This window comes from Copadichromis virginalis, linkage group LG9 (assembly GCF_057382275.1).
Source record: "Copadichromis virginalis isolate Kocher_CV1m ecotype Utaka linkage group LG9, C_Virginalis_male_GT1.1, whole genome shotgun sequence".
NCBI lineage: Eukaryota > Metazoa > Chordata > Actinopteri > Cichliformes > Cichlidae > Copadichromis > Copadichromis virginalis.
This window is the reverse complement of record NC_140626.1, coordinates 22,920,940-22,942,066: the sequence shown is the minus strand read 5'-3', so window position 1 is coordinate 22,942,066 and position 21,127 is coordinate 22,920,940. Positions and strand designations below refer to the sequence as shown.

The 21,127-nt window shown below is 42.0% G+C and overlaps 1 protein-coding gene across 1 annotated transcript; it reads right to left on the bottom strand.

Annotated features, from left to right (window-relative positions):
• Window positions 1-4,362: 4,362 nt before the first annotated feature.
• On the bottom strand, window positions 4,363-12,938 carry shha (sonic hedgehog signaling molecule a). The gene is made up of 3 exons (XM_085468249.1): window positions 12,329-12,938; window positions 7,265-7,526; window positions 4,363-5,523 (listed from the first exon to the last, which is right to left on the bottom strand). Exons 1-3 carry the CDS (start codon window positions 12,626-12,628, stop codon window positions 4,838-4,840), a joined length of 1,248 nt encoding a protein of 415 aa, XP_085324375.1. The 5' UTR covers window positions 12,629-12,938; the 3' UTR covers window positions 4,363-4,837.
• Between the last annotated feature and the right edge of the window lie 8,189 nt (window positions 12,939-21,127).

Sequence of the window (21,127 nt, the reverse complement as noted above, 5' to 3'; positions counted from 1 at the left end):
ACCTGTCCAGTGTGTACGCTGCCTTTTGCCTTACGACAGCTGACCGACCCCGAAGTGGAAAAGTGGACGAAGATGAATTTAACAAATTTGGAACAAATTGGAAATTTGTTGGCCTCAGATTTTTGCCTGGTTAAAAACAGGGCAACACTCATGAAATATGGAAGGCTCTCATTTTAAAAAGCATTTAGAAACAATTTATTTCATTTGATAATTTAAATATCAAAGATGTTTTAATGCAGATCAACAGGAAAACCATCTGGTCCCGCCCTTTGACTCTAGATTCCCTCTTCCCTCGTCGGACATACAGTTAACCTATCTAACAGTCCGTGCAGCATTTGTGAGTCTGCTTTGACCTCTGATTGTTCCGGTTTGTTTCAAAGATTTCTAACCTCTCTTGTCTGACAACTTGACTGATTTTCTTTTCAGTTATAGTCTTATTAAGACAGTTCCAGTCACTCTGAGAGCCACTAACTTGTCATACTTTGACTTTACAACCACAAGTTTAAACACGTAGAAATCAGGGGTGTCAAACATAAGGCCCAGTGTCCAAAATCAGCCAGGACGACCAATCCGGCCGACCGGATGGTTTTTAGAAAAGATGAAGTAGGGAGTCGAGTTTGGACTTTTAACTTTATTTTAACTGAATTTTTTGATCATGTAGAAAAACTGGGACATACTACACTAATTTTAAAAAAAAATTAAGCTATCTCTGCATTTTGAGATGTGTAGGAAAACTTTACACTGACAAAAAGGGGTTTCACCTGTCCGGCCCACTTAAGATCAAAGTGGGTTGCATGTGGCCCACAACGTAAAATGAGGTTGATAATCTTGGTTTAAAGGCTTCTCACGTAATGCATGTAATATCTGTGTTTTATTACATTTGAAGAAGTCACAGAGCTATTTATGCTTTAAGAGCCATCTAGGGGACAGAGTGCAGACTGGAGTAGCAGAAGAATCTATTAGCCGACCTTTTGATTGGTGGACGACCCGCTCTACCTCCTGAGCCACAGCCTTCTCTTCCAGAGAATATTCTGCTTTTCCAGTCATTGCTGTTGTTCCAACTTGCTGTACGTGCATTCGAACATATCTCATCTGTTCTCTGAACTTAAGACTTCTGTACCAAGCAGGAGCAGGGGGGCCTGCCTGGATTACCACTGTTTGCTAGTCCAGTGGATGGAGGTTTCCATCTGACGACAGCCGGGTTCACTGAGGAGACACATAACTCTAAAGCAAGTTGCTTCACGGCTTTCACTTCACCAGAAGCTCCTTCCAGCTTCATCGCTGTTATATATTTTATTTATTTATTTTTTAACCTGGTGCCATCATCTCGGATGGTTTGACGCTACAAATAATGATTGATTGGTGTGTTTTCATCCCGATCACACGAGTCAGAAGAAGGGATCGTGTTGTCTGCTGGATTATTAAAAAAACCACAACAACAACTGCATTTGGTCTGTTCTTTATGTCTTATATTTTGAAAATGATTCAAGATATTCAGTATTTTATGTAAATTGAAAATGTCACATTTGATACCAGAAACAGGTGTGAAATAAACTTCTTGGTGACCTTTCTGTCATTTAGCCTTGTGTAACTTTGAGTAGAAATAGATGAAGCAGAATGAGTCCCAGCTAAAGAACTATTTTGTACTCTTACTTGTCTTAAAGTTAAGTAGTGCTCATTTGTAAACCCTTGTTACTGGTAGGGTATGCTTTCTATAAGTATGAGGGACGAATGCTTAGCACTGTTACCTTGCAGCAAAGTTCAGGGTTTTAATACAGGCAGCATCACTCTGGGTGGATTTTGTGTTCCCCGAACAATCAGAAACTTGATGCTGCTCAGCTCGGCCAAATATCAGAGTACAGAGTGTAGAAAAAGGGGCCAAAAGGTGTAACTATGTAGCTGTGATTCTGAAGTGGAAAACTTGTTGTGGTGTGTTCACCTTAAACCATAAACCAGTATCAGTTTATTCAAATTAAATAGTTTAGTTGGAAAACCACAATTGCCATTTTTAACCAAAGTAATGGGTGCATACTCTCCCATCTCTGCAGGCCTGTATCCATCCATCTATCCATGCTGGCCTGTCACAAAAAGTTCTGCTTTCTTCTTTGCTCTATTAATACTACGTTAGTAGGAATAAAGGGACATCTCTCAATTAAGGCCTTGTGGATTTCTGCTTCCCTCTAACTTGCCACTTCCACATTGAGCACTCTGCAGGCTGCTGCCGCGAAGCAAAAGCTGCCTGCAGAGAGGACGAGCTCTGTCGTTTGCAGAACTCTCTTAGAAACGGGGGAGTTTTGTTTTTGCAGAATGCCAGACTGTTCATGTTTGCAAATGTCAACATTTGTAAAAGCCGTCGTTGAGCTCCAGCAGACTGAGGGCCCCCAGAGGGATTAGAGGAGGCTCTGTTTACCTGCTCTGAGGAATGCTGCCCTGCACCGACGCTTTTGTATCTGACAGGGACCCAAGGTCACAGTGCCGGGAGAGATGGGCCGCTTTGTCCCTCCCTGAAGTTTCCACCTCACAATATCAACAGCACAACACAATGCGGGAGACGAAAATGGAATTCCTGCTCATGTTGCAACAGTGTTCAGAAACCCAGGTTCAGAGGCCCCTTTTACCTTTGATGGGTCTGAGTGATTCACCAACATTTATCTTTTTTTGTGTGCATGGGCTTTTCTTCTTTTTTTAAAATTTGAATTTATAGTCTCACATTTTCAGAACTGCTTTTGTTCTTCTGCTTGACTGTATGATTTTGCTTCCAGCTTTACAAACACTTTGACTAGAGTTGGTTATATAAAAATCCCTTTTCCAGAACTTCATTCAGGTTTTACGTTAAGTATTTACACCCAGCTGCAGAATATTACGTCCAATTGTCTAATTTAACCACAAGGTGTCGCCCTATCACTGAAGATGATATCTCCAAAGAAGCTAATGCTGTAATCGATTTGAGAAGATGTGCCGCCCGATGCCAAAGCGCTCCACTAGAGGACAAAAACGCATCTCTGAGAGCTCACTATTAAGTGCTGCATGCGCACTATAAGTCTATGAAAATACTGCAGGATTATAGTGATTTGTTAAGACTAACAAAGCTGTAATGTGGACTAGTGGGACTGCAGCGTTTCTTTATAATGAGCCCCGACTGTCAGTTACTGTCGGATGGAGCGATCTGACCTGAACCAGCAGACGCCGAGAGGCAGACCTGTGGCCAACAAAGACGCTTCTGTTTAATTTGTCTGCGCGTTGGAAGTTATTTGCGGAGGGCAGACCTCGTTAAATTTGACATAGGCTTTCAACATTTCGCAAGCATGCAAAAGGTAGATCAAAGCGCAATATTCTCCCCGGTTTTTTGTGCGTAAGACATCCAATAGGCTGTGGGGATTCTTTTGGCGAGGGGCGGGCGTGAACCAAGCCAATTGATATATCTCTTGACTGAGTCCAGATTATAATTTGGTTGTAAATGTCCAAATAATATGGCCAAAAAGCCCCCGTCCTTCCCACTACTGTGTGGTTCCTCTGGCACTGTTTTTTGAAAAAGACATATAACAACTCCAAGTTTGAAAATGTTCTTTATCTCATTTTATAATAAACATATAAATAATAAATTCTAGACATTTTTTGACACATCGCCCTGTTATGAAAGTTAACTGGTAGGTCTGCCTATATATAGTCTATTCAAACTGTGCATCAGCCTGCAGTTCATTTCTATAAAACTATTTCCCTATTACAAAATATGAAAAGAAAAATAAGATTTTAGTACATTTACAGGAGTTACTTATTAATTTATTTAACGAAACGGTTTCAGTACTACTTTAACTGTTACTGAATTGTCAGAATCTGCATTTGATATTATTTTTTCTCAAAAGAAAACAGAAAAGAAACACATACACATAAAAAAGCAGAGAATGCAGACATGGGGCAGAATATCTGTCCCTCTCCAACAACTGAAACGAACAGTTTACAAAATAATAAAATTCTTAATAAACCAAGCAGTACAAGATTTTCCAACACTTTCCCAGCTACTGTATTTAAATTAAAATATATTTTCATATCTTACACTATTTCAAATAACGAAATGTGATTCGGTAGCGATCTGTCAAAATCTAATTTACAATTCTGTGTATAAAAATATAATTTATGGAACCCCGCGAGGGTTTTTTTTTCCTCTCTCCCCAAAATATAACAGTCAGCTGATTGTTATACAGCTGATTATTATACTTTGACAGGCTGTAAGTTTCATATATATGTATATATGTATGTATGTATATATACACACACACACACACACACACATATATATATATATATATATATATATATATATATATATATATATATATATATATATATATATATATATATACATACATACATATATACATATATATGAAACTTACAGCCTGTCAAAGTCAGCTCCGTTTTACATGATCTTCTTTCTGTTTCCGATTTTTTTTTTTCCCATTTTTCAATTTTTTTCTTCATTTTTCTTTTTTTTTGCATTTGATATTTACAAAAATAGATTATGCACAATTTGCTGCTCACACAGTTTCAGAATCCATTTATGTGACAGCAGCAGAGTTCACATGAGAATAAATTATTCAAAGAGAAACTTTTTAAGGCTCCATTCATTCTTTGAAAGGGGGACACATCATGGAAAAGTCACTGAAATAAATATCCCAACTCCGCTGGGGCCCTTGTCATGTCACGTCTGTCTGTCAGTTCGCTTTTTTTCTTTCTCTCTTTCTCTTTTTTAATTATTATTATTATTATTATTTTTAATCTACTGTATAGTTCGTGTGTCCTACATTTAAAGTCTCGTTCTGCTCCTGTCGCAGCTGTTTCAACTTGGGTATACCGACATTCCAAGTGGATGGATCGAGTGGCTGTCCAAGAGCCATGTCCCTAATTGATAAAGGATTTTGGAGTACCAGTGCACTCCTTCGTTTTGTACACTGCTTGGAGGCTGGGAGCTAAATAGGAACGAGGACACCCAGTGGGCGAGCCTGACGGGTGCCAGGGCCCAGTGTGCCAAGTCGTGGTCTTCGATCACTGCGTAACAGGACGCAAGGACCTGGTCCACCACGATGGTCCCCTGTGAGGTCACGGGCGCAAAGGAACCCTCGTGACTTTGCGTGTAAATCCGTTTGACGGTCACAGACTCGAGTCGACTTCGCTCTGCGTCAAAGACGAACACTTTCTGTCCAGGCTGGACTTGACTGGCGAAAATCGCAGACATCCGCTTCTCCGCCTCGCTGGAGCTGTTGCGGCTGACGAAGACGAGATGCGCGGCGGTGAGGGTTATTTTCTGGCCTGAGTCGGTTTCGATCACATAGAAGATCCTCCTCAGCATCGAATCTCGGTCTATAAACATGACGAAGTCGGTGTAAATTACATTTCCGTCGTCATCTGCTGTCATGACCCTGTCGCCGCTTTTGAGATCTTTGACTGCTTTCTTGGTGCCATCCTGAAGAGTGACCGTGGAGGATCCGGGGAAGCAGCCGCCTGACTTTGCTGCCACTGAATTTTCTGTTAGAAGAAACAAGAAAAACATTAAGTCGTTTTTCTCACTGCGAGACTTTTATTAATAATTTTTAACGCGTGCAAACAAACATCACATGCGCTTTGAACATTTCCAGCCCAGAACTCATTCAAAGGCCCATTCATAATAATTCAAATTGACTGAAAAATCCACCTTTATCTGTATTTTTTCTGCCTCTACACAACACGGTGGGCCATATGCATTTTGCATAATGATGTCGGCTCCTTGATGCCAGATGCGTATTAGCTTAGCCCACGTTGTCTGAGACGGGAAAACTGAAAGCCCTGGCTCATCTATTCTTAATTAAAAACCCCAATGAAGAGCAGGCATTGTTATTCTAAATCAACTTGTGGATCGAGCTACTCTCCGTAAAGAACACTTACGCCTTTCCCAGCTACTCTTCCCATATTTACTCAGGTGCAGAAACCTCTATGTGACAATTCACACAAATAGGCGACTCACAACTACTATTTACCCAGTGGAGCCACTTTTCCAAGCCTCTCGAGTTGTAGATTTGAATTTAAATGAGGGCCCGGACTCTTAAATGCTTTCTGTTGTGCAACATCAATGTCCCCCCTCTCCCTGTCTACCACCTCTCCCTGCTTTGTTGTCAGTCTTGATGACAATAATTTTGGCCTTGGTGGAACTCTTCACATACCAGTCTCTAGGATCACACTGTCCTGCACAGAGGGAGAAAAAAGGGTTTCCTACTCAGAATTTGGGGCTTTTAATCTTCTTTTAAGATTCCCGAGCATGAAATAAGGTGACAACTGAAAACCAGATTTACCCCAAACCAATTCAACATTGTTCAGCCAAATCCTTTTGGTAAAGTCGCATGACCTCCAATGACACGTCGGCCTAGCTCATACTGTGATCTCAAAACGTGTGTGCTGAATGATAAGTAAGGGATTTATCAATTTAAAAAAAAAAAAGAAGGAAAAAGCACCATGGTTCATCAGTCAAAGTGAGGAAATATTTTCTGGGCGTCATAGGTGTCCAGTAGTGACGACCTAGGTCGATTATGAGCCTCGATAAACCCCAAAAAACCAAACAAACAAACGGAAATGAAAATTTTTATGATTTTCTCACATATAATTAAAAACGATTACCAAATTCACCTTGCAGCACTTATTTTTATCAGAGAGCGAGAAAAATGTGCTATTTCTAGGTCACGCCGAGCACCCTCGTTAGACTATGGTAGCGGTTCCCACCAGGAGACAGTGTGGGGCGGTGTAAGATCAAGAAATAAGCTGCAACGAGAAACGCTTATAACGCCTTTAACCGGGAAATGCCTATACATCACTCAGAGAAATGACTATTTACAGTTTCATAAAAACTATCCAGTTAAAACAAATGAAAAGATCTGAAACATCTGACCTCTGCACTTAAATGACCCCTCAAACACTAGGATTCTGTGATTAATCACTGAAATCATTGAATTGATCAGTGGTCACACTTGTCTACAATAACCATCAGATCAGTAAGCCCATGATAAGTGTTATTGTGACTCTATTTTACTTTCCCATCACAATCAGCTGATACAATCTAGTCTTGGGTGAAACTTTTCCAGAAGATAAAACAGGACTGCTGCTTCCCTGAGCTGCACCTGTTGTTACAAACGATTGCAATCACGCCTGATGGGAAATGCGCGCCGTTGTCCTACAGCCAGTGGTGCGCATGGCAGATTATCAGCGCAGTTCTGTTTTTCTTTTTACTTTGGAGCCATACCTGCTTTCACGGAGCAGTGGATGTGGGCCTTAGATTCATAGTAGACCCAGTCAAATCCAGCTTCCACCGCCAGCCTGGACAGAGTGCCGTATTTGCTCTTGTCTCTGTCTGAAGTGGTGATGTCCACGGCTCTGCCCTCGTAGTGAAGAGAGTCTTCTAAATGGTGTCCGTCCTCGTCCCAGCCCTCGGTGACCCGCAGCTTCACTCCGGGCCACTGGTTCATCACGGAGATGGCTAGCGAGTTCAGTTTGTCTTTACATCTCTGTGGGAACAAGAAATGAATCCATGCATCACCGGAACTGCCCGAAACACCACCACAGTGCGCAAATATCAGCTTTTATGAAGTGAAAATCACTCAAAACACGCGTTGCACTGACACAGCTTAGCTGACGAGAGAAATAAGGGCTGATAAGCGGTCAGAGAAATAAAATATTAGATCACCTAATCAGCCTTCCGACAGATTTATTACATTTCAGCAATTACCCTTTGTGCCAGAAGAACTGTGTGCTTTATCATCATTTCCACCTCAGATTCCGGTTCATTTTCTGCGAAGAACATATAAAGCATCACACTGTAGCCCCCACACTCATGTGGTCATAGAAGTGGGGTCGTGCTGGTGTCACTTCACTCTCTCCTCCTCGTCCTGCATGACCTGCTGTTGCTGTGCGCGCTTGTTTTTTCTTTCTTTCTTTCTGTCTGCTCTTGCTATTTCCGCACAAAGTTCCAACTTTGTTAAACCTGCACCTGTCTGCTCCCTCATCCCCGCACATTATACCCTTTGTCCCAACTACAAATCGCAGAGGAGCACAACTAATAAGCAGCTTTGCTAGGGAGGCTCCTTATCGATCTATATCTATGATTTTAGTCGAGAAAGAGAGGATTTGGAACACGATGAGATTTTAGTACATGAGGACTTTTGCCTTTATTGGGAGGACAGTGCAGACAGGAGGGTGAAGAGAAGCTCATCAGCAGACAGCAAGGTGGAGAAAAAGTGAAACTAAATGGCCTTCTCGTCCAAGGAATGAAGCATCCCACGTGGCAATGTGGCAACGTGGTCCAGCCAGGACCAACACACTGGCTGGACTTTTCATTACCGATCAGGAGACATTCCCCGATCTATTCTAGATCCAGTAGCAACAAAAAGAAGAGGTGAAATGTTTGTGGGCAAGAAACACATGTGCACACACAGCAAAAGTGCCCCCCATGTGTTGTGTAGAAGCTGATGCAAACAGGCTGTTTGTTTAACGAGGTTGAGTTACATAGGCTCATATGATTAACAACTTTTTTATATTTAGATATTTATTATATTTTCTCACAAAAACGAGCAGCGCTTTAGTTCATAAACACGCTCTGACGGAGACAAATTCCACATATTGACCATATGTGTGGATTTTATTGCTTAGAACAGAGAAAAGTAAACATCTGTTAAACCAGATCCGCCAATGTTGCCCGAGTAACAAAAGCATGAACACCACACAAGGGTTAATATCAATTAAAGATTAAAACTGGACCAACTGAGGCCTCTCGCACAACTCCATCCCCCCACCCACCTGACTCCCCTGTTTCCTCCCAGCTGAGGTGAAACACTGGAGCTGAACTGCGTCTCTGATCCTGAGCTTGCATTTCTCAGTGTTAGCAGCAGCGTCAGAGGGCACATCTCGGGCAAGAAAGCTGCTGATGAAATATTGATAAGGCACTGCATTCGCTTCACTGGCCTATAACATATGGGTCTTTGGTCTTGGAGAGGTGCGAGCAGTGACCCTTTTCTATCCAGAAGTGTTGCATTAAAGACAACATTAATACAGTATGAATTCACGAGTCTGCATTAGGCGATGAATGAGGGAGTCGTTTGTCAGTTGCTTGTTTTCTTTAAATTAATAATTGATGTCCAGATGATATGAAGATGATCTTCAAGAGCAGCTGCCTCCTTAAAATATCTGGAGTTGGTTGAACCCTAAGCTCTCCGCGCTCTAAATGAAGATGCCTGGCCTTCTCCAAGACAACTATTCTGGACGCCGAACCAATATGTCAAATAAAACATCACAAAGAGTCTTTTCAGTCCAGCGGCGGAGGGAAACTTTCATTACTCTTCTCCTGCAAAGTCTTGGAAACGTGACATGCCTTCTTAAGTCGAGGTGTTTTGGCTGCTGACTAACAGACTTGTGAAATATCCCAGGATTGCACTGGGGGCAAAGAAGAGCCCACTGCCCTCCCACCCCCACGCCACGGTTGGGACAGTCTGAGGTCTTCAATCGGGGATTGTTCACACAAATCTACCCGCTCGCATAACAGAAAACAAAGTCATATATATCAGTCGCTGTTTTATGAGCATATCACACTTGTAGAATGTGTTGAATTAAAAAAAAAAAAACCCTCCTTAAAAAACCCTTCTGCATACTGAGAGAGACTGTCGGAGTCAAGAGCCGTAAAGCTTAACCTATTTATTAATTCATTAGGTCGTGTGCCGCAAATCAAGCCAGATTCTGCTCAACCACCATGAAGCCCAGCAGGGCGCCTTGGACCGGCGCTTTGTGCTCGGGGTAAAGTTGTTCAACAGCCTGCCTCTTAATCTTTTCACAAATGATTTGGTTAGAGGAAACACTTATCAGCTACCTGTCAGTGCAAACAAGCCGCCAGCTCATCTCGTTTCCAACTCGTTTGCACTGCAGGCTCTTAACACTGTTACGCTTGGAGGGGGAGAAGAATAGATGAAAAGTCTGGCACTGGGTCTAATGTAAAAAAAAGTAACCCCTGACATGTGGCTTACAGTTTTACTTGTTTAAAGAGGGCAAATCAAAGTTGTTGTTGTTTAATTTTAAGTCATTTTATTGCCTTAAAAATCCCTTTGGAGTCTTATTTTGTCCCACTTTTCTGCGTAGAATGTCACTTAACACAAGTTGAATTCACGAGGGTCAGCGACAGGTGAGCATAAGTCTAAAAGCCGTGGAATAACGGGTGATGGTCCTAATCAAGTCAGGACCCGTCACTTCGTGTATCTATTCGTGAATGTCTCTAAAGCGTATTTGTTGGCAGCTCTCTGGGAGTGCGCTGTGTCAAACTAGTTAGGAGTGCTTGTTCAAGCGCTTCTTCGAGTGTATAATCTTGGCAAGACCTCACTAAACTGATTGACTGATTAATTCATTTATTGCACATATCTAACGGGGCTACTCTAGACACGTGCCTTGTTTCATTTATGAATACAACACCTATTTTCTAAACCGCGAGATAACGAAAGAAGTTCAAGGCATTCATGCGTAAAACTCCGTGCGTAAAAACCCTCTGGATTCATGCATAAAGCCTTGGCACGGCGTAAATCCTCATGTGATAATGCTTATGTTGCTTGCAGCTACACTTACTCTCCTTTGGGTGCACATGCTTCAATCTGGTGGCTTTACAGTGTCATATATAAAAAGGATAATCACACCTGTTTTAACTTACTGTGGCCTCCCGCTGACCAAAGGTTCTAAGTTCAAACTGTGTTTCAAGCCCCGGCGAGGGGCGCCTAAAAGTTCTTTCGTGTACATTTTCACACTTAGAGTCGGTCGCCGTGTTTTCTGTAAACAGTCAAGTGGGAAATGGATCACGAACAAACCCAAATAAATCCAACAAACAAAAAGAAACCCCCAACAGGCCACGCTGCACAAGCGTATGGTGCCACATGTAATCACAATTTATCAGCTCTTCCACCTCCCACCGTTGTTCGTTTTGATGCTGACCTGCAAAAGCAAATCCTTATAGGCATGCGGGTCTTTTTACTCAGAGTAAAAGCTTGGATTAAGACAGGTGCTTCTTTAGTTCAAAGATTCTCGAAATAATGGTTAAATTAAACTATGTTCCTGCTAGAGACCTGGAAACCCCCACGGAGAATCCGTTTAGGTCTCTAACCCCTCGCCTTGGTAATCACATCCTCACACTACTGTAATTTCACGATCCCTGCGTATGAGAACCTATAGGTGTATAGCAGAGGAGATGTGGGGAGGGCTGAGCGACGCACGCACTGTGAATATTTTATTGGAGCTCGCCCTCATGCGTGGTGCTAGGCACGGGTTCAGGGACACCGGCGCGCGCCTTGCTTCATCACCACCAGCAGCACCACCATCACCACCTTCATTTTATTATTACTGAGCCAATATCACCCAAGAGCTTTTTAATAATTCACCAGCATCTAAGTGCTAAAAGTCATGCCGAAGAGACGCGACATCCTGCAGCCTGGAGAGAAATCAAGGCATGTCTCCGATGTATGTGAGCCTCTTCTTAGCTGCACTGAACCGGGTATAAGGTTTTAAACTGACTGGCTGCAAGAGGATGAGATATTTAAAACAGACGCCATCCTTCGTGCAGGTGTATTGTAAAACACACCAGCACTCCTGTGCGCCTTGCTCGTGTAATTGGCCGAGTCCCACCCATTTACCAAGGCCTGGACACTCTCAAAGAAATGTCAGTTTTCATGCACAGATGCACGCCACGCGAAAGGCTAAATTACAGAAGGCTGTGCAAGGAAACGTCTGAATGAGCTACGCCATGCCTCAGTAAGCCCGACTGTTAAAGCGATGCGCATCCCCAGGGCTGGGGTAAAGAAAAGGCGCTTAAACAAGCTGCAACGTAAAGCCGAAATAGGCAGCAAACACAGAAAGTCTGCATGAAATCTAACATGGACGTGCCCCTGTAAGGCAACAAAACGAGCCTCCCATAGATACAAATATAGATATGAGGAGAGGGGCACATTAATATTTTAAATACACTGTCACAATCATGAAAGCCGAGTGTCCTGACTGTCCGCCTGCACATCACTTATCCAGCTGGATTTCTATATTCGCTTCAAGCCTGCAGCCTTTGGAAACTCCCATGCTGGTGTATAAAGCGCATCTGCCTTTGCAGTGAAGTTAAAAGGCTCAGTGTGAAGAGTTCAGCAGCGGGTAAAACAGACTTCACTTAAGGTGCGCAATCAGTCTGACAAGGGAGTTGTTGCAGTACGCAGTGATGGTGCGTTAGGAAATGGACAGTGGGGGCAAAAAAATAAAAATCACAATAAAATTAAAATAAAAGGTTATTCCGTCTCCTTACCTGAGTCATTAGCCTGTCAGCACCGGTGTTCTCCTCATCCTTGAATATGATGTCTGTGTTATAATTGGGAGTCAGTTCTTTAAATCGCTCGGAGTTTCTTGTGATCTTGCCTTCGTATTTACCGCTTGCCCCGAGGGTCTTCTCCGCGACGTTGGGGATGAACTGCTTGTACGCAAGAGGTGTCAGCTTCTTCGGATGTCTTCTCCTGCCGTAGCCCCTGCCCGGTCCGCATCCCATCCCAGAGGATACCAAGGACAAGCAGATGAGACCGACCAACGCGATTTTGGTCCAGAGCAGCATTTTTTTTTTATTTTTTTTTTTTTGTCCTTTAAGATCTCAAACGGGTCACCGCTGCTATCTCTACAGTCTGCCTCTCCCGGCTCTCGCAGTGTCCTTGTCTCCTCTTCTACTTCGCCTTAGCTTGGTCTCTGTGTGGCAGGTGCGGAAATGAACGCCTCGGATAAATGGTAATAACGGGGCAAATCGAAGGAGGGTTTAAAAAAAAGTAGTGAGGGAATTAAAAGCCACGGGATCTCTAGTCGAGCTGCTGCCGCTTGTGTGTGTGCCTACCGCTTTTACTGCTTTGTATTATAGCACCGATCTATAGGGGAGGGACTTCATTGGCGTCGACTACCCCTCCTGATGTTATCCCACAAAAATCTTAAAAGATTTCTTCCACCTGAGGGTTAGCCTCTGTTTCGAGGAGGAGGGGCTGCTCCATGGGAAAACATCAATTATAAACTGTCTTTTTTTTTTCACCCTCCCGTTTTCCAGTGTTTCACAGTAAGTGAAGCACAGACAGGGGAACTTGAACAGTGGTTCTCAAATCTGAAGCAGTGTAGTTTGGTGAATTGATTTGTGTGGGACAACTTTGAGCGCAGAATGCGTTTCCCAGGAGAATAAAACTGCTCATGGACGTGCAGTGCGCAAAGGCTGCATGAGTTGGCTGTGACACCCCATATCCACCAGAATAAACGCACGAATAGTATGGAATAGTTTGCTTACAGTGCAGTGAGATAAGAGATTTCATTAGATTAGATTAGATTGAAATTTGCCTCTAACTTCGCGTCCCTTTCAACAACAACAGCGTGCCAACGCGAATGTACGCACGAAATTTGCTCTAAGGTCACTTCTTAACTTATTGATGGTTCAAAGGCACAATAAATCTGACAAAACATGGTGCTGTAATGTACTTTTTGGACTAATATTATGGAGATTTCATCAGATCTAAAAAGCAAAAGTTGGAGTAACATCAGTGCCCTCTGCGCGCTCTTGTTTCCTACTTTAGTTTATGCGTAAAAATGCATTTTATTCTCCAAAATATCATTCCATGTGACTATTTTTCAACACATTCATCTTATTTTCACGCAGGTTTCTGGAACTCAGATTCAGAAAATGAAGCAGAGTCCTTAAAAATGAGGATGGGAGCGGGACAGACTTACAGCACAATAGTAGACGAGGCTTTAGAAAGCGTTAAAAAAAGTTTTAAAAAGCCACTTTTTATGGGGAAGAACCTATTTAGTGCGTAAAATATACTGATAGTGGGTAGCAACAATATTCTCTCCTACACAGTCAAAACCTACTTTACTCACAGATTCATAGTTTTGAAAAACTAACTTTCCGAAAGGAAAGAAATTATGACTTTTCTCGAGTATTAAAATAGATTTTATTTCAATCACCAACTCAACATTCTCATAGTCTCATTCCTATAATTAAAGGCCAATGAAGAAATATTTTACTGTTGTTGATTAAGGCTGTATTGTACCATGAGACACCACTGTATTCAAATTCAAGGTCCAGACAAAACAGACATCTAAAATAATTCAGGAAGGACAATTATTTGTGTGATAACAACGAGTAATTAGAGGAAGACGGGCTGTTCTGAGGCAACTTTGGCTCTCATCACACAGACACTGTGGCACAGGTGCTCTGAAGTGAGGACAGATATGCCAGTCTTTGGTGTGGCTTCTCTCTCATTAGACCTCGCTCTGGCTGACCTCCAGTCTGGTGTTGTTTAGTCAGTGCCAGGCTTGTGGCAAAGCAGCTTGGGCAGGTGAGACCAACTGCTGGTCACTGAGACCACGATCATCAGCTCTTAGCCAAAAGATGGTTGGCACACTGCTGTATAACCCAGAGTAAGATACTCCACTACCAGCTTTCAGTCTGCAAATCACTACCACCACTCAGTTTTTGCTGCATAGATTGAGATTCTTAAGATGTCTTCCTTAGTCACATTTCAGCGCCGACGTCTGCAGATGTATTCAAACACAAAGCTGACAGCACTTGTGGTGCCCTGAGGGACACCAGAGGCACTGTTTAGCCCCAGGTCAGGTGTCACAGCTCTGGGATAAAACCTGGCATGCCACACAAATGCCTCAAACCCACAGGGAGGTGAAGCAGAGGTAGAAAGAGTCCTCAGAGGTCTCAGTCCTCCTGAAAAAGAGTAATAATACTTATATTAATGCTCACACTAACACAATTATTAAAGCAACAACCTATAAACTAACAAAAGAAAAAAAAGATGTTGAATGAAAATGAATTGTGCTTTCTAAAAACCAAGGTTTGCTGTTGGGATTGAACTTGAGTTTCTACCGCAGAGGAAACCAAGCATCTCTCAGTCAGACCTGGGGCAAATAGTATTTGCAAACATTACACTTCATTGTTTGGTTTTGGCCTAATTCGGTGCCAGATGGGTGGAGTTTGCAACTAAAGGCAAAGTAAATCACTGCACACAGTTTAGACAATTAAAGTATCTGCATCTATTTGGCGTGTGAACTTTTATTTGAGCATTTGCCTTGATCAGACGTCTTAAAACAAACACCTTCTAAGATCCCAGATTTGTGCCATTATGTCACATTATGTTACTCTTTTATTTACAGTGGATTTGCATATGAGGGTGATGCAGAAAAGCAAAGGCCAGCTCTCTGAAATAATTCTGGAGGGATTGAGGGCATTACACAATTATTAAGAAGCCTGTTGCATGTGATGGCTAATCCAGTATGAGGCGTGAAAAACGGCCGATGAGTCATCAGTTTCTGGTTCGTTGTGTGTCCCATCTAACACTTTACCGTCCAAAATGTGCAAACGCACTTATGGAACCCTCTACCTGGTCCATCGCATCGTCCTCATCTGCTGCGTTGCGCTGCCTTTCTTTAGAAGGCTCCCTCTTGTGTCTGACATTCAAAGGAATCAAAAAGATGTGCTTAGAATCAGACTAAATCCACACCCACATTTGATTTCATCTGCCACCGTCTCGATCAAGCACAAGCGAGATGCAACTAGAAGTGGTTGAGTGGAGTTTAACCAGTGTAAGTCCCCCCAATTACTGCTTTAAAGCCTCCTCCTGTCTGAATGTTTTGTAACATTGTTAGACGGATTAGGACTAGAGAATAATCACGCACAAACATATAAGCAGTGTCAGGCTTTCTGTCTTGTTTTCCGTTGCTGCAAATAGGGTTTCCTTTCTCCCAGGCCAACAGAAAGACAGCCCCACCGCAACTCTTTGTGGTTTCTCCTCGCAGGTGGAGTCCGCATTCAACCCTTTATCCTGTTTTGAACTTTTGGCAAACAGTTTATAGCACGGACACGTTGCCATCTATCCTATGAGCATGTGTACTCTTTTGTTAGAGCCACAAAGTTTGAATAATCTTCCTCTAAATGGTTTATCTAAGCCGCACGCATCAAGCATTAAGCAGAGGTAAAGAGTCAGAATTCGGCTGAACAGAATCAGGTGACTTGGAGCTAATCTGTCAAGTACAATGGAAATTTCACAATACAGTATCTAGAATCACAACCCTCAGCGTGCCCCGGAGTCTGTAAAGGCATTTTATTTGCACTCTCCTGCCGCTCCCAATACTTAAACATTAAACGCCAAGGCTAGACAGGCAGAACCTCTTTGAACTGCAGGGCAGGGTGAACTCAGTGGGAGGGGAAGGAGTTGAGTGAGTGGAGAACGGGGGGCTGGTGTTTGTGTGTTATTCCACCAGGTGAGTCAGCGCTGGCCACCGTGCGCTGCAACACCATCTCGGTCTTAAGCAACGGTGATAACAGAGGGAACGGCTCAGAGGGACTGACATGTGTCTGTTTACTTTAATGCATAACCGTACTGAGAGTTTCTGATGAGGCGTTGTGAAGAATTTACATCGAAACAAGCTGCTGTTTTTGTGGAATCTTAGCCGTGTCTTTAACGTCCTAAAGAAAAGTGATACACGGCCGATATTACTTCACTTCTTCTCCAAACCGGTTTCAATGTCATGACGGCACAGGCGGCCGATTTCTTCCATTCTACAGAAAATATCTGAGTTTACACTTTAAGGGGTACAAATGTTGTAAAAAGAATAAAAGAGGGGAAACCAAGCAGACTCATGGAAAGCTAGTTTCAGCTGCAGCAACCTCCGAAGGAGATTTGTGTCTCTGATTGGAATCGAACCGGCTAATGCAAATGTGCTAACCACTGCAGTTTATTTTCTTCACCTCTGAATATATTTACTAAAATATAATGACGACATTCATCTCTAGACTAATGTAAATGTTTTTTGTGTGATAAAACATCTAAACAGCTAATACATGAACAAAAGCCTCACAATGTTTACGATCTGAACATCTCTATTTTCCTGAAATCAGTTCTTCCTCACTTAAATGAGTTCATATACAAACATTCAAGTGGCTCAGTGTGTTTCCAGAAACTGACCTGCGTTCACTTCACCAGTGAGTCCAATGAACCTGTGTCCTACATTAATATTGTAAGGTCGCTACCTCTTATATAAAGTGCCTCGAGACAAATGTTATTGACCAATAACTGGGGCTATATAAATAAAATTCAATAGATCTAAAGATAAATATTTGCTTTCAAAGAGTACTTATGTGTCTGTGTTACATCTGTATTATGTCCAGTTTCACTCAGGCTGTATGCCAAGGTACTGACACCAAAGGACACCTTGTGCACAACTGAGACACCAGCAGCATTTAATGGGATGTGGCAAACGCATAGATGAAAGAGCATCTACTTGCTTTTCAAAAGACGATGAGGAGCAAACAATGTGCAAAACTCCAGTTTTGTTCTGAAAAAGACTTTTAAAATTTCAAACATTATCTAAGTGAATAAGAGTCTGTGGGGTTTTTGTATCTATGTTTTATAAAAAACCTCAGCGAAGCTCAGGGATGACAGCGTTTCTCCTCAGGGGAGAAAGGTTTGGGCTATTTTGTGACAAATAGATGTGAGGCTGGTCACTTCCTGTGCAAAAACCTCTGCCTGCGGACACAGACCCTAAATCACAGCAAATTAGACAATAAAAAGACGAGAATACTGCATGATACAAGAAGTTGGATGAAGTGAGAGGCTGTATGCGCGGGTGTGTTCTTGATACCTCTCTCTATGTACCAGTGTGAGAAAACCCTGACTGCAGCCTCCAGTCTGCATGTTCAGTCAGATTATATTTGGGCTTTTGTGAAAATAAGCCAAACCTTTTTCCCTGGAATTTCAGAGTTGATCACCTCATACAGGAACTTCAGCAGTCTGGATGAATGTGTCACTGCTTTGTTCCTCCATCTCAGCCTCTGAGTCTGCTTAGTATTGATTCAGAGGAAAACTCTCAGCTGCAGAAGAAATGACATGAATAAAACTGCAAAGTTAAATATATTTTATTTATTTGTCATAGACAAAGCGGTTCCAGTTAGGCTAAGCTAAGCTAACCACCTCTGGGTTCATATTCTGAGACACAAATTCCCCTTTGGTACTGCATCATTAAGGACATCCGCTGTAAAGCTTTACCAAATTAATCATGTGGTGATTCCTTGTGACATGGGAGCAGCCAAACCTTTGTGTACCACCTACAGATTGAGAGATGCAGAATTTCTGAGAATGCTGGATTTGTTGTTATTATAGAGAAATTTAGATATAGAAAATACACAATAAAGATTTATCTTCTTCAGAGTGAATAGTTGATTTAACTTCTTTGTAATAAATGTTTCAATAAAAATGAGCAGAAATAAAAGGTACACATCAACAAGCTGAGGCTGAAAACACTGGTATCTGCACATTAAGTTGGAACCGGCAACCTTTTTTCTGCAGAAGTTGAAATATTGTGATCTTTCTTAGCATGAGTCACACTCCAAAAACACACTGCATACAGACCTTCCCATACTGCAACTCTGTAGCATCTTGTGTTCTCACCGCTTGCCTGTCTGCCTGCTTTTTAGTCAGTGTTTAGGCTCAAAGTTTAAAAAACAAACAAACCCTAAACCAAGTGATAACTCCGATGGCCTTTCTTCTTTTACTGTAGAAAGTCAAAAACGTTACTGTCGTCATAGATTAGGTAGCAGTTTGATGACAAGTGAACTGAAATTTATAGGTGCCTTTTTAAAAGAAGCTGGAAAAAATGATGCCAGTAGGGTCATTTTTTTTAAATCTTTTTCAGTTTTAAGATGTTAAAAAAACCAAAAACATTAATTACATTCTGCAAAACCTGTGAAAGCAACTAAATTATAACGCAAATCTGGAAGAATCAGCGGCAACATGTGAGTTCATACACGGCGTTAATATTTTACATCAGTCACAATATGTTCATCCACAAGACTGCAGGAAACGAGTTCAATCGAAACAAACTCAATGACTCAGGGGACATAAAGTTGTGAAACTGCGTGTAACCATCTGAAACACCAGAGTTAATCACACTGATGTGAGAGTATCAGCGGTACAGATATACTTCTTAGAGATGAGCAATCTGCTTCAACACGAACGCTTCAGGATTTGCTTTCATTAAAGAGAGGACACTGATTTTATCTCTCTAATGAGTCCTAAACGCTTCAAGTGTGTGCCATCACACCTCGGGCTAATAAACCCCCCCAGAAAGAAGTGTTAATAACTCTCCACTGCCTAAAATAAAGAATAAGAGCACAACAAACAGCAGCAAAGCTTCGGTCACGCCCAGTTAGCAGGCTACTACACTACCCATGCCAACCACATTAACCACCTGCGTCTGATAGTTGCTTATGCAAATATGCTGCTCCTCAATCAGCTCTTTCTCATTTGCCTTGATGATATCTGCAAAACAATGTGTCATCGCGCTCATGCCCCGATGTTTATTTGTTCTGTTGCCTGGTTAAATATGAAATCCGTATTTATTTTTTTCAATTCTAAACATCACTTTCTGCATTCTTGCAATTTTAGTTTTACCTTTAAATCATTTTAAAGTTCATTTGCTGCAAATATATGTAGCTTTGTTAAAATAGAAATGGTGCTGGCCCGCACACAGTTTGCGTTCCAGTTTGATTTCTCAAAATCCGTCCTAAAGTAGCCCATATCCTTCCCGCTTTGTGTGTTCGTTCAGACTTTACTAATCCAGGAAATTGCTGCCACTCATCAAAGTTATTGCCTGGAAGGAACAAGGAAGCTGAACTTAAGTGACATTGCCTCATAGCTTATTATGGATTGTGTCTTTGGATGGATGCAGATCTCTGTCAGGTGGATATCTGATGGGAATTCAAAGTGAAAAGGGCAATAAATTCTGAGTCAGTTACAGCAGTTCCTGTAATGATCAATGCTTTTTTGTGGGTGGCAGAAGTGATGCAATGAAAACCCTCTTTTTTTCTGTGGCATACATATTGTGTCTATTGATTTACCGCTCAAATATGGTTGATTTGGCTAATTAATATCAAATACAAAAGCAATTTATACTTAAGAAGTGTTCTGCCACTTAAGTGCTTTGCTCCTAGAAACCTGACGGACTCTGAAAGTGGATGCAGGCGACTACTTTTGCAAAGGCCTGATCACTTTCCATTTTAAAACAACTGTTTACTGTGGACAGTGCTTGTCCACGGTTCATTCTCATTTTGCTTTTGCTTTTGTACTTTCCCCCATTTTTTCTTGTTGTCTTCTTGTCTGTGCCAGTTTGGGTGTCTGAAATTCTTATTTTGTATTTGTAAGCTAACTTAACAATCTCAGTCTGTGAATGGACCCTGCTAATTTAGCACTCCTCTCATCTCAATATGGTCACTTCTGGGTCCACAAAACCAAGAAGGCAATGGCCTAAATTCTACAATCCCACGGCCGATGTCACCGTGGGTATTTTCGATTTGCCGTATACAATTTATGCTAACAATTTTGGTTAAGCTAGTATTAGCTAAACTAACCTCAAGGGTTGGTAGGCGTAGCTGTAGCTAAGTGGCATGGTACTCACTGTTAAGATTGTGATCAATATTTAAATATTATTTTTTATCAAACCAAAATATTTCAGTACCTCAAGTCATGTGAAGGACTAAGTATTTATAAGACTCTGTGCAGCACTGTGAAAAACCTAGTATACTATTACTGCTTTCATGGGAATTAAGAGGATTAGTAGCAGCCAGATAATCAAACGTAAGTGCTTAACTGATCATCAGCAACTGTGAACAGCTCTATAAAAGCAGAAGTTTGGGGCATTTTGTTGGTCTGGCGCATTCAGGTGTGTGTTAACATTGTGTGCAACAGTCTTCCCTGGAGTGGAGGTCCCAGGAAATTCACCCCAAGGTTCAACCCCCTGTGCAACCCTCGAAGAAAGTGCAAAAGAGCCTACATGTCAGACTCTATAGGCCCCAGTTAGCATGTTAAAGCTCATGAACGTATGATTAGAAAAAAAGAAATGAACAAGTATGGCTTGTTTGGAAGGGTTGCCGGGACAAACAGCACGAACACCTCATAACAGATATTAAGCACAGTGGCGTAGAGGTTATGATTGGGCTTGTTTTGCAGCCACAGGACCTCATGTGCATACCAAAGTAATCTAGAGTCAAATCTGAGGCCATGTGGCCAACAGCTAATGC

Bases quoted from the DNA above. Each gene is read 5' to 3' on its own strand.
- shha (XM_085468249.1), bottom strand. From the start codon at position 12,628: ATGCTGCTCTGGACCAAAATCGCGTTGGTCGGTCTCATCTGCTTGTCC. The intron at 7,527-12,328 runs GTAAGGAGACGG...TTGTTCCCACAG, and splicing joins CTGACAGGCTAATGACTCAG to AGATGTAAAGACAAACTGAA. The intron at 5,524-7,264 runs GTATGGCTCCAA...TTCTTCTAACAG, and splicing joins CCACTGCTCCGTGAAAGCAG to AAAATTCAGTGGCAGCAAAG.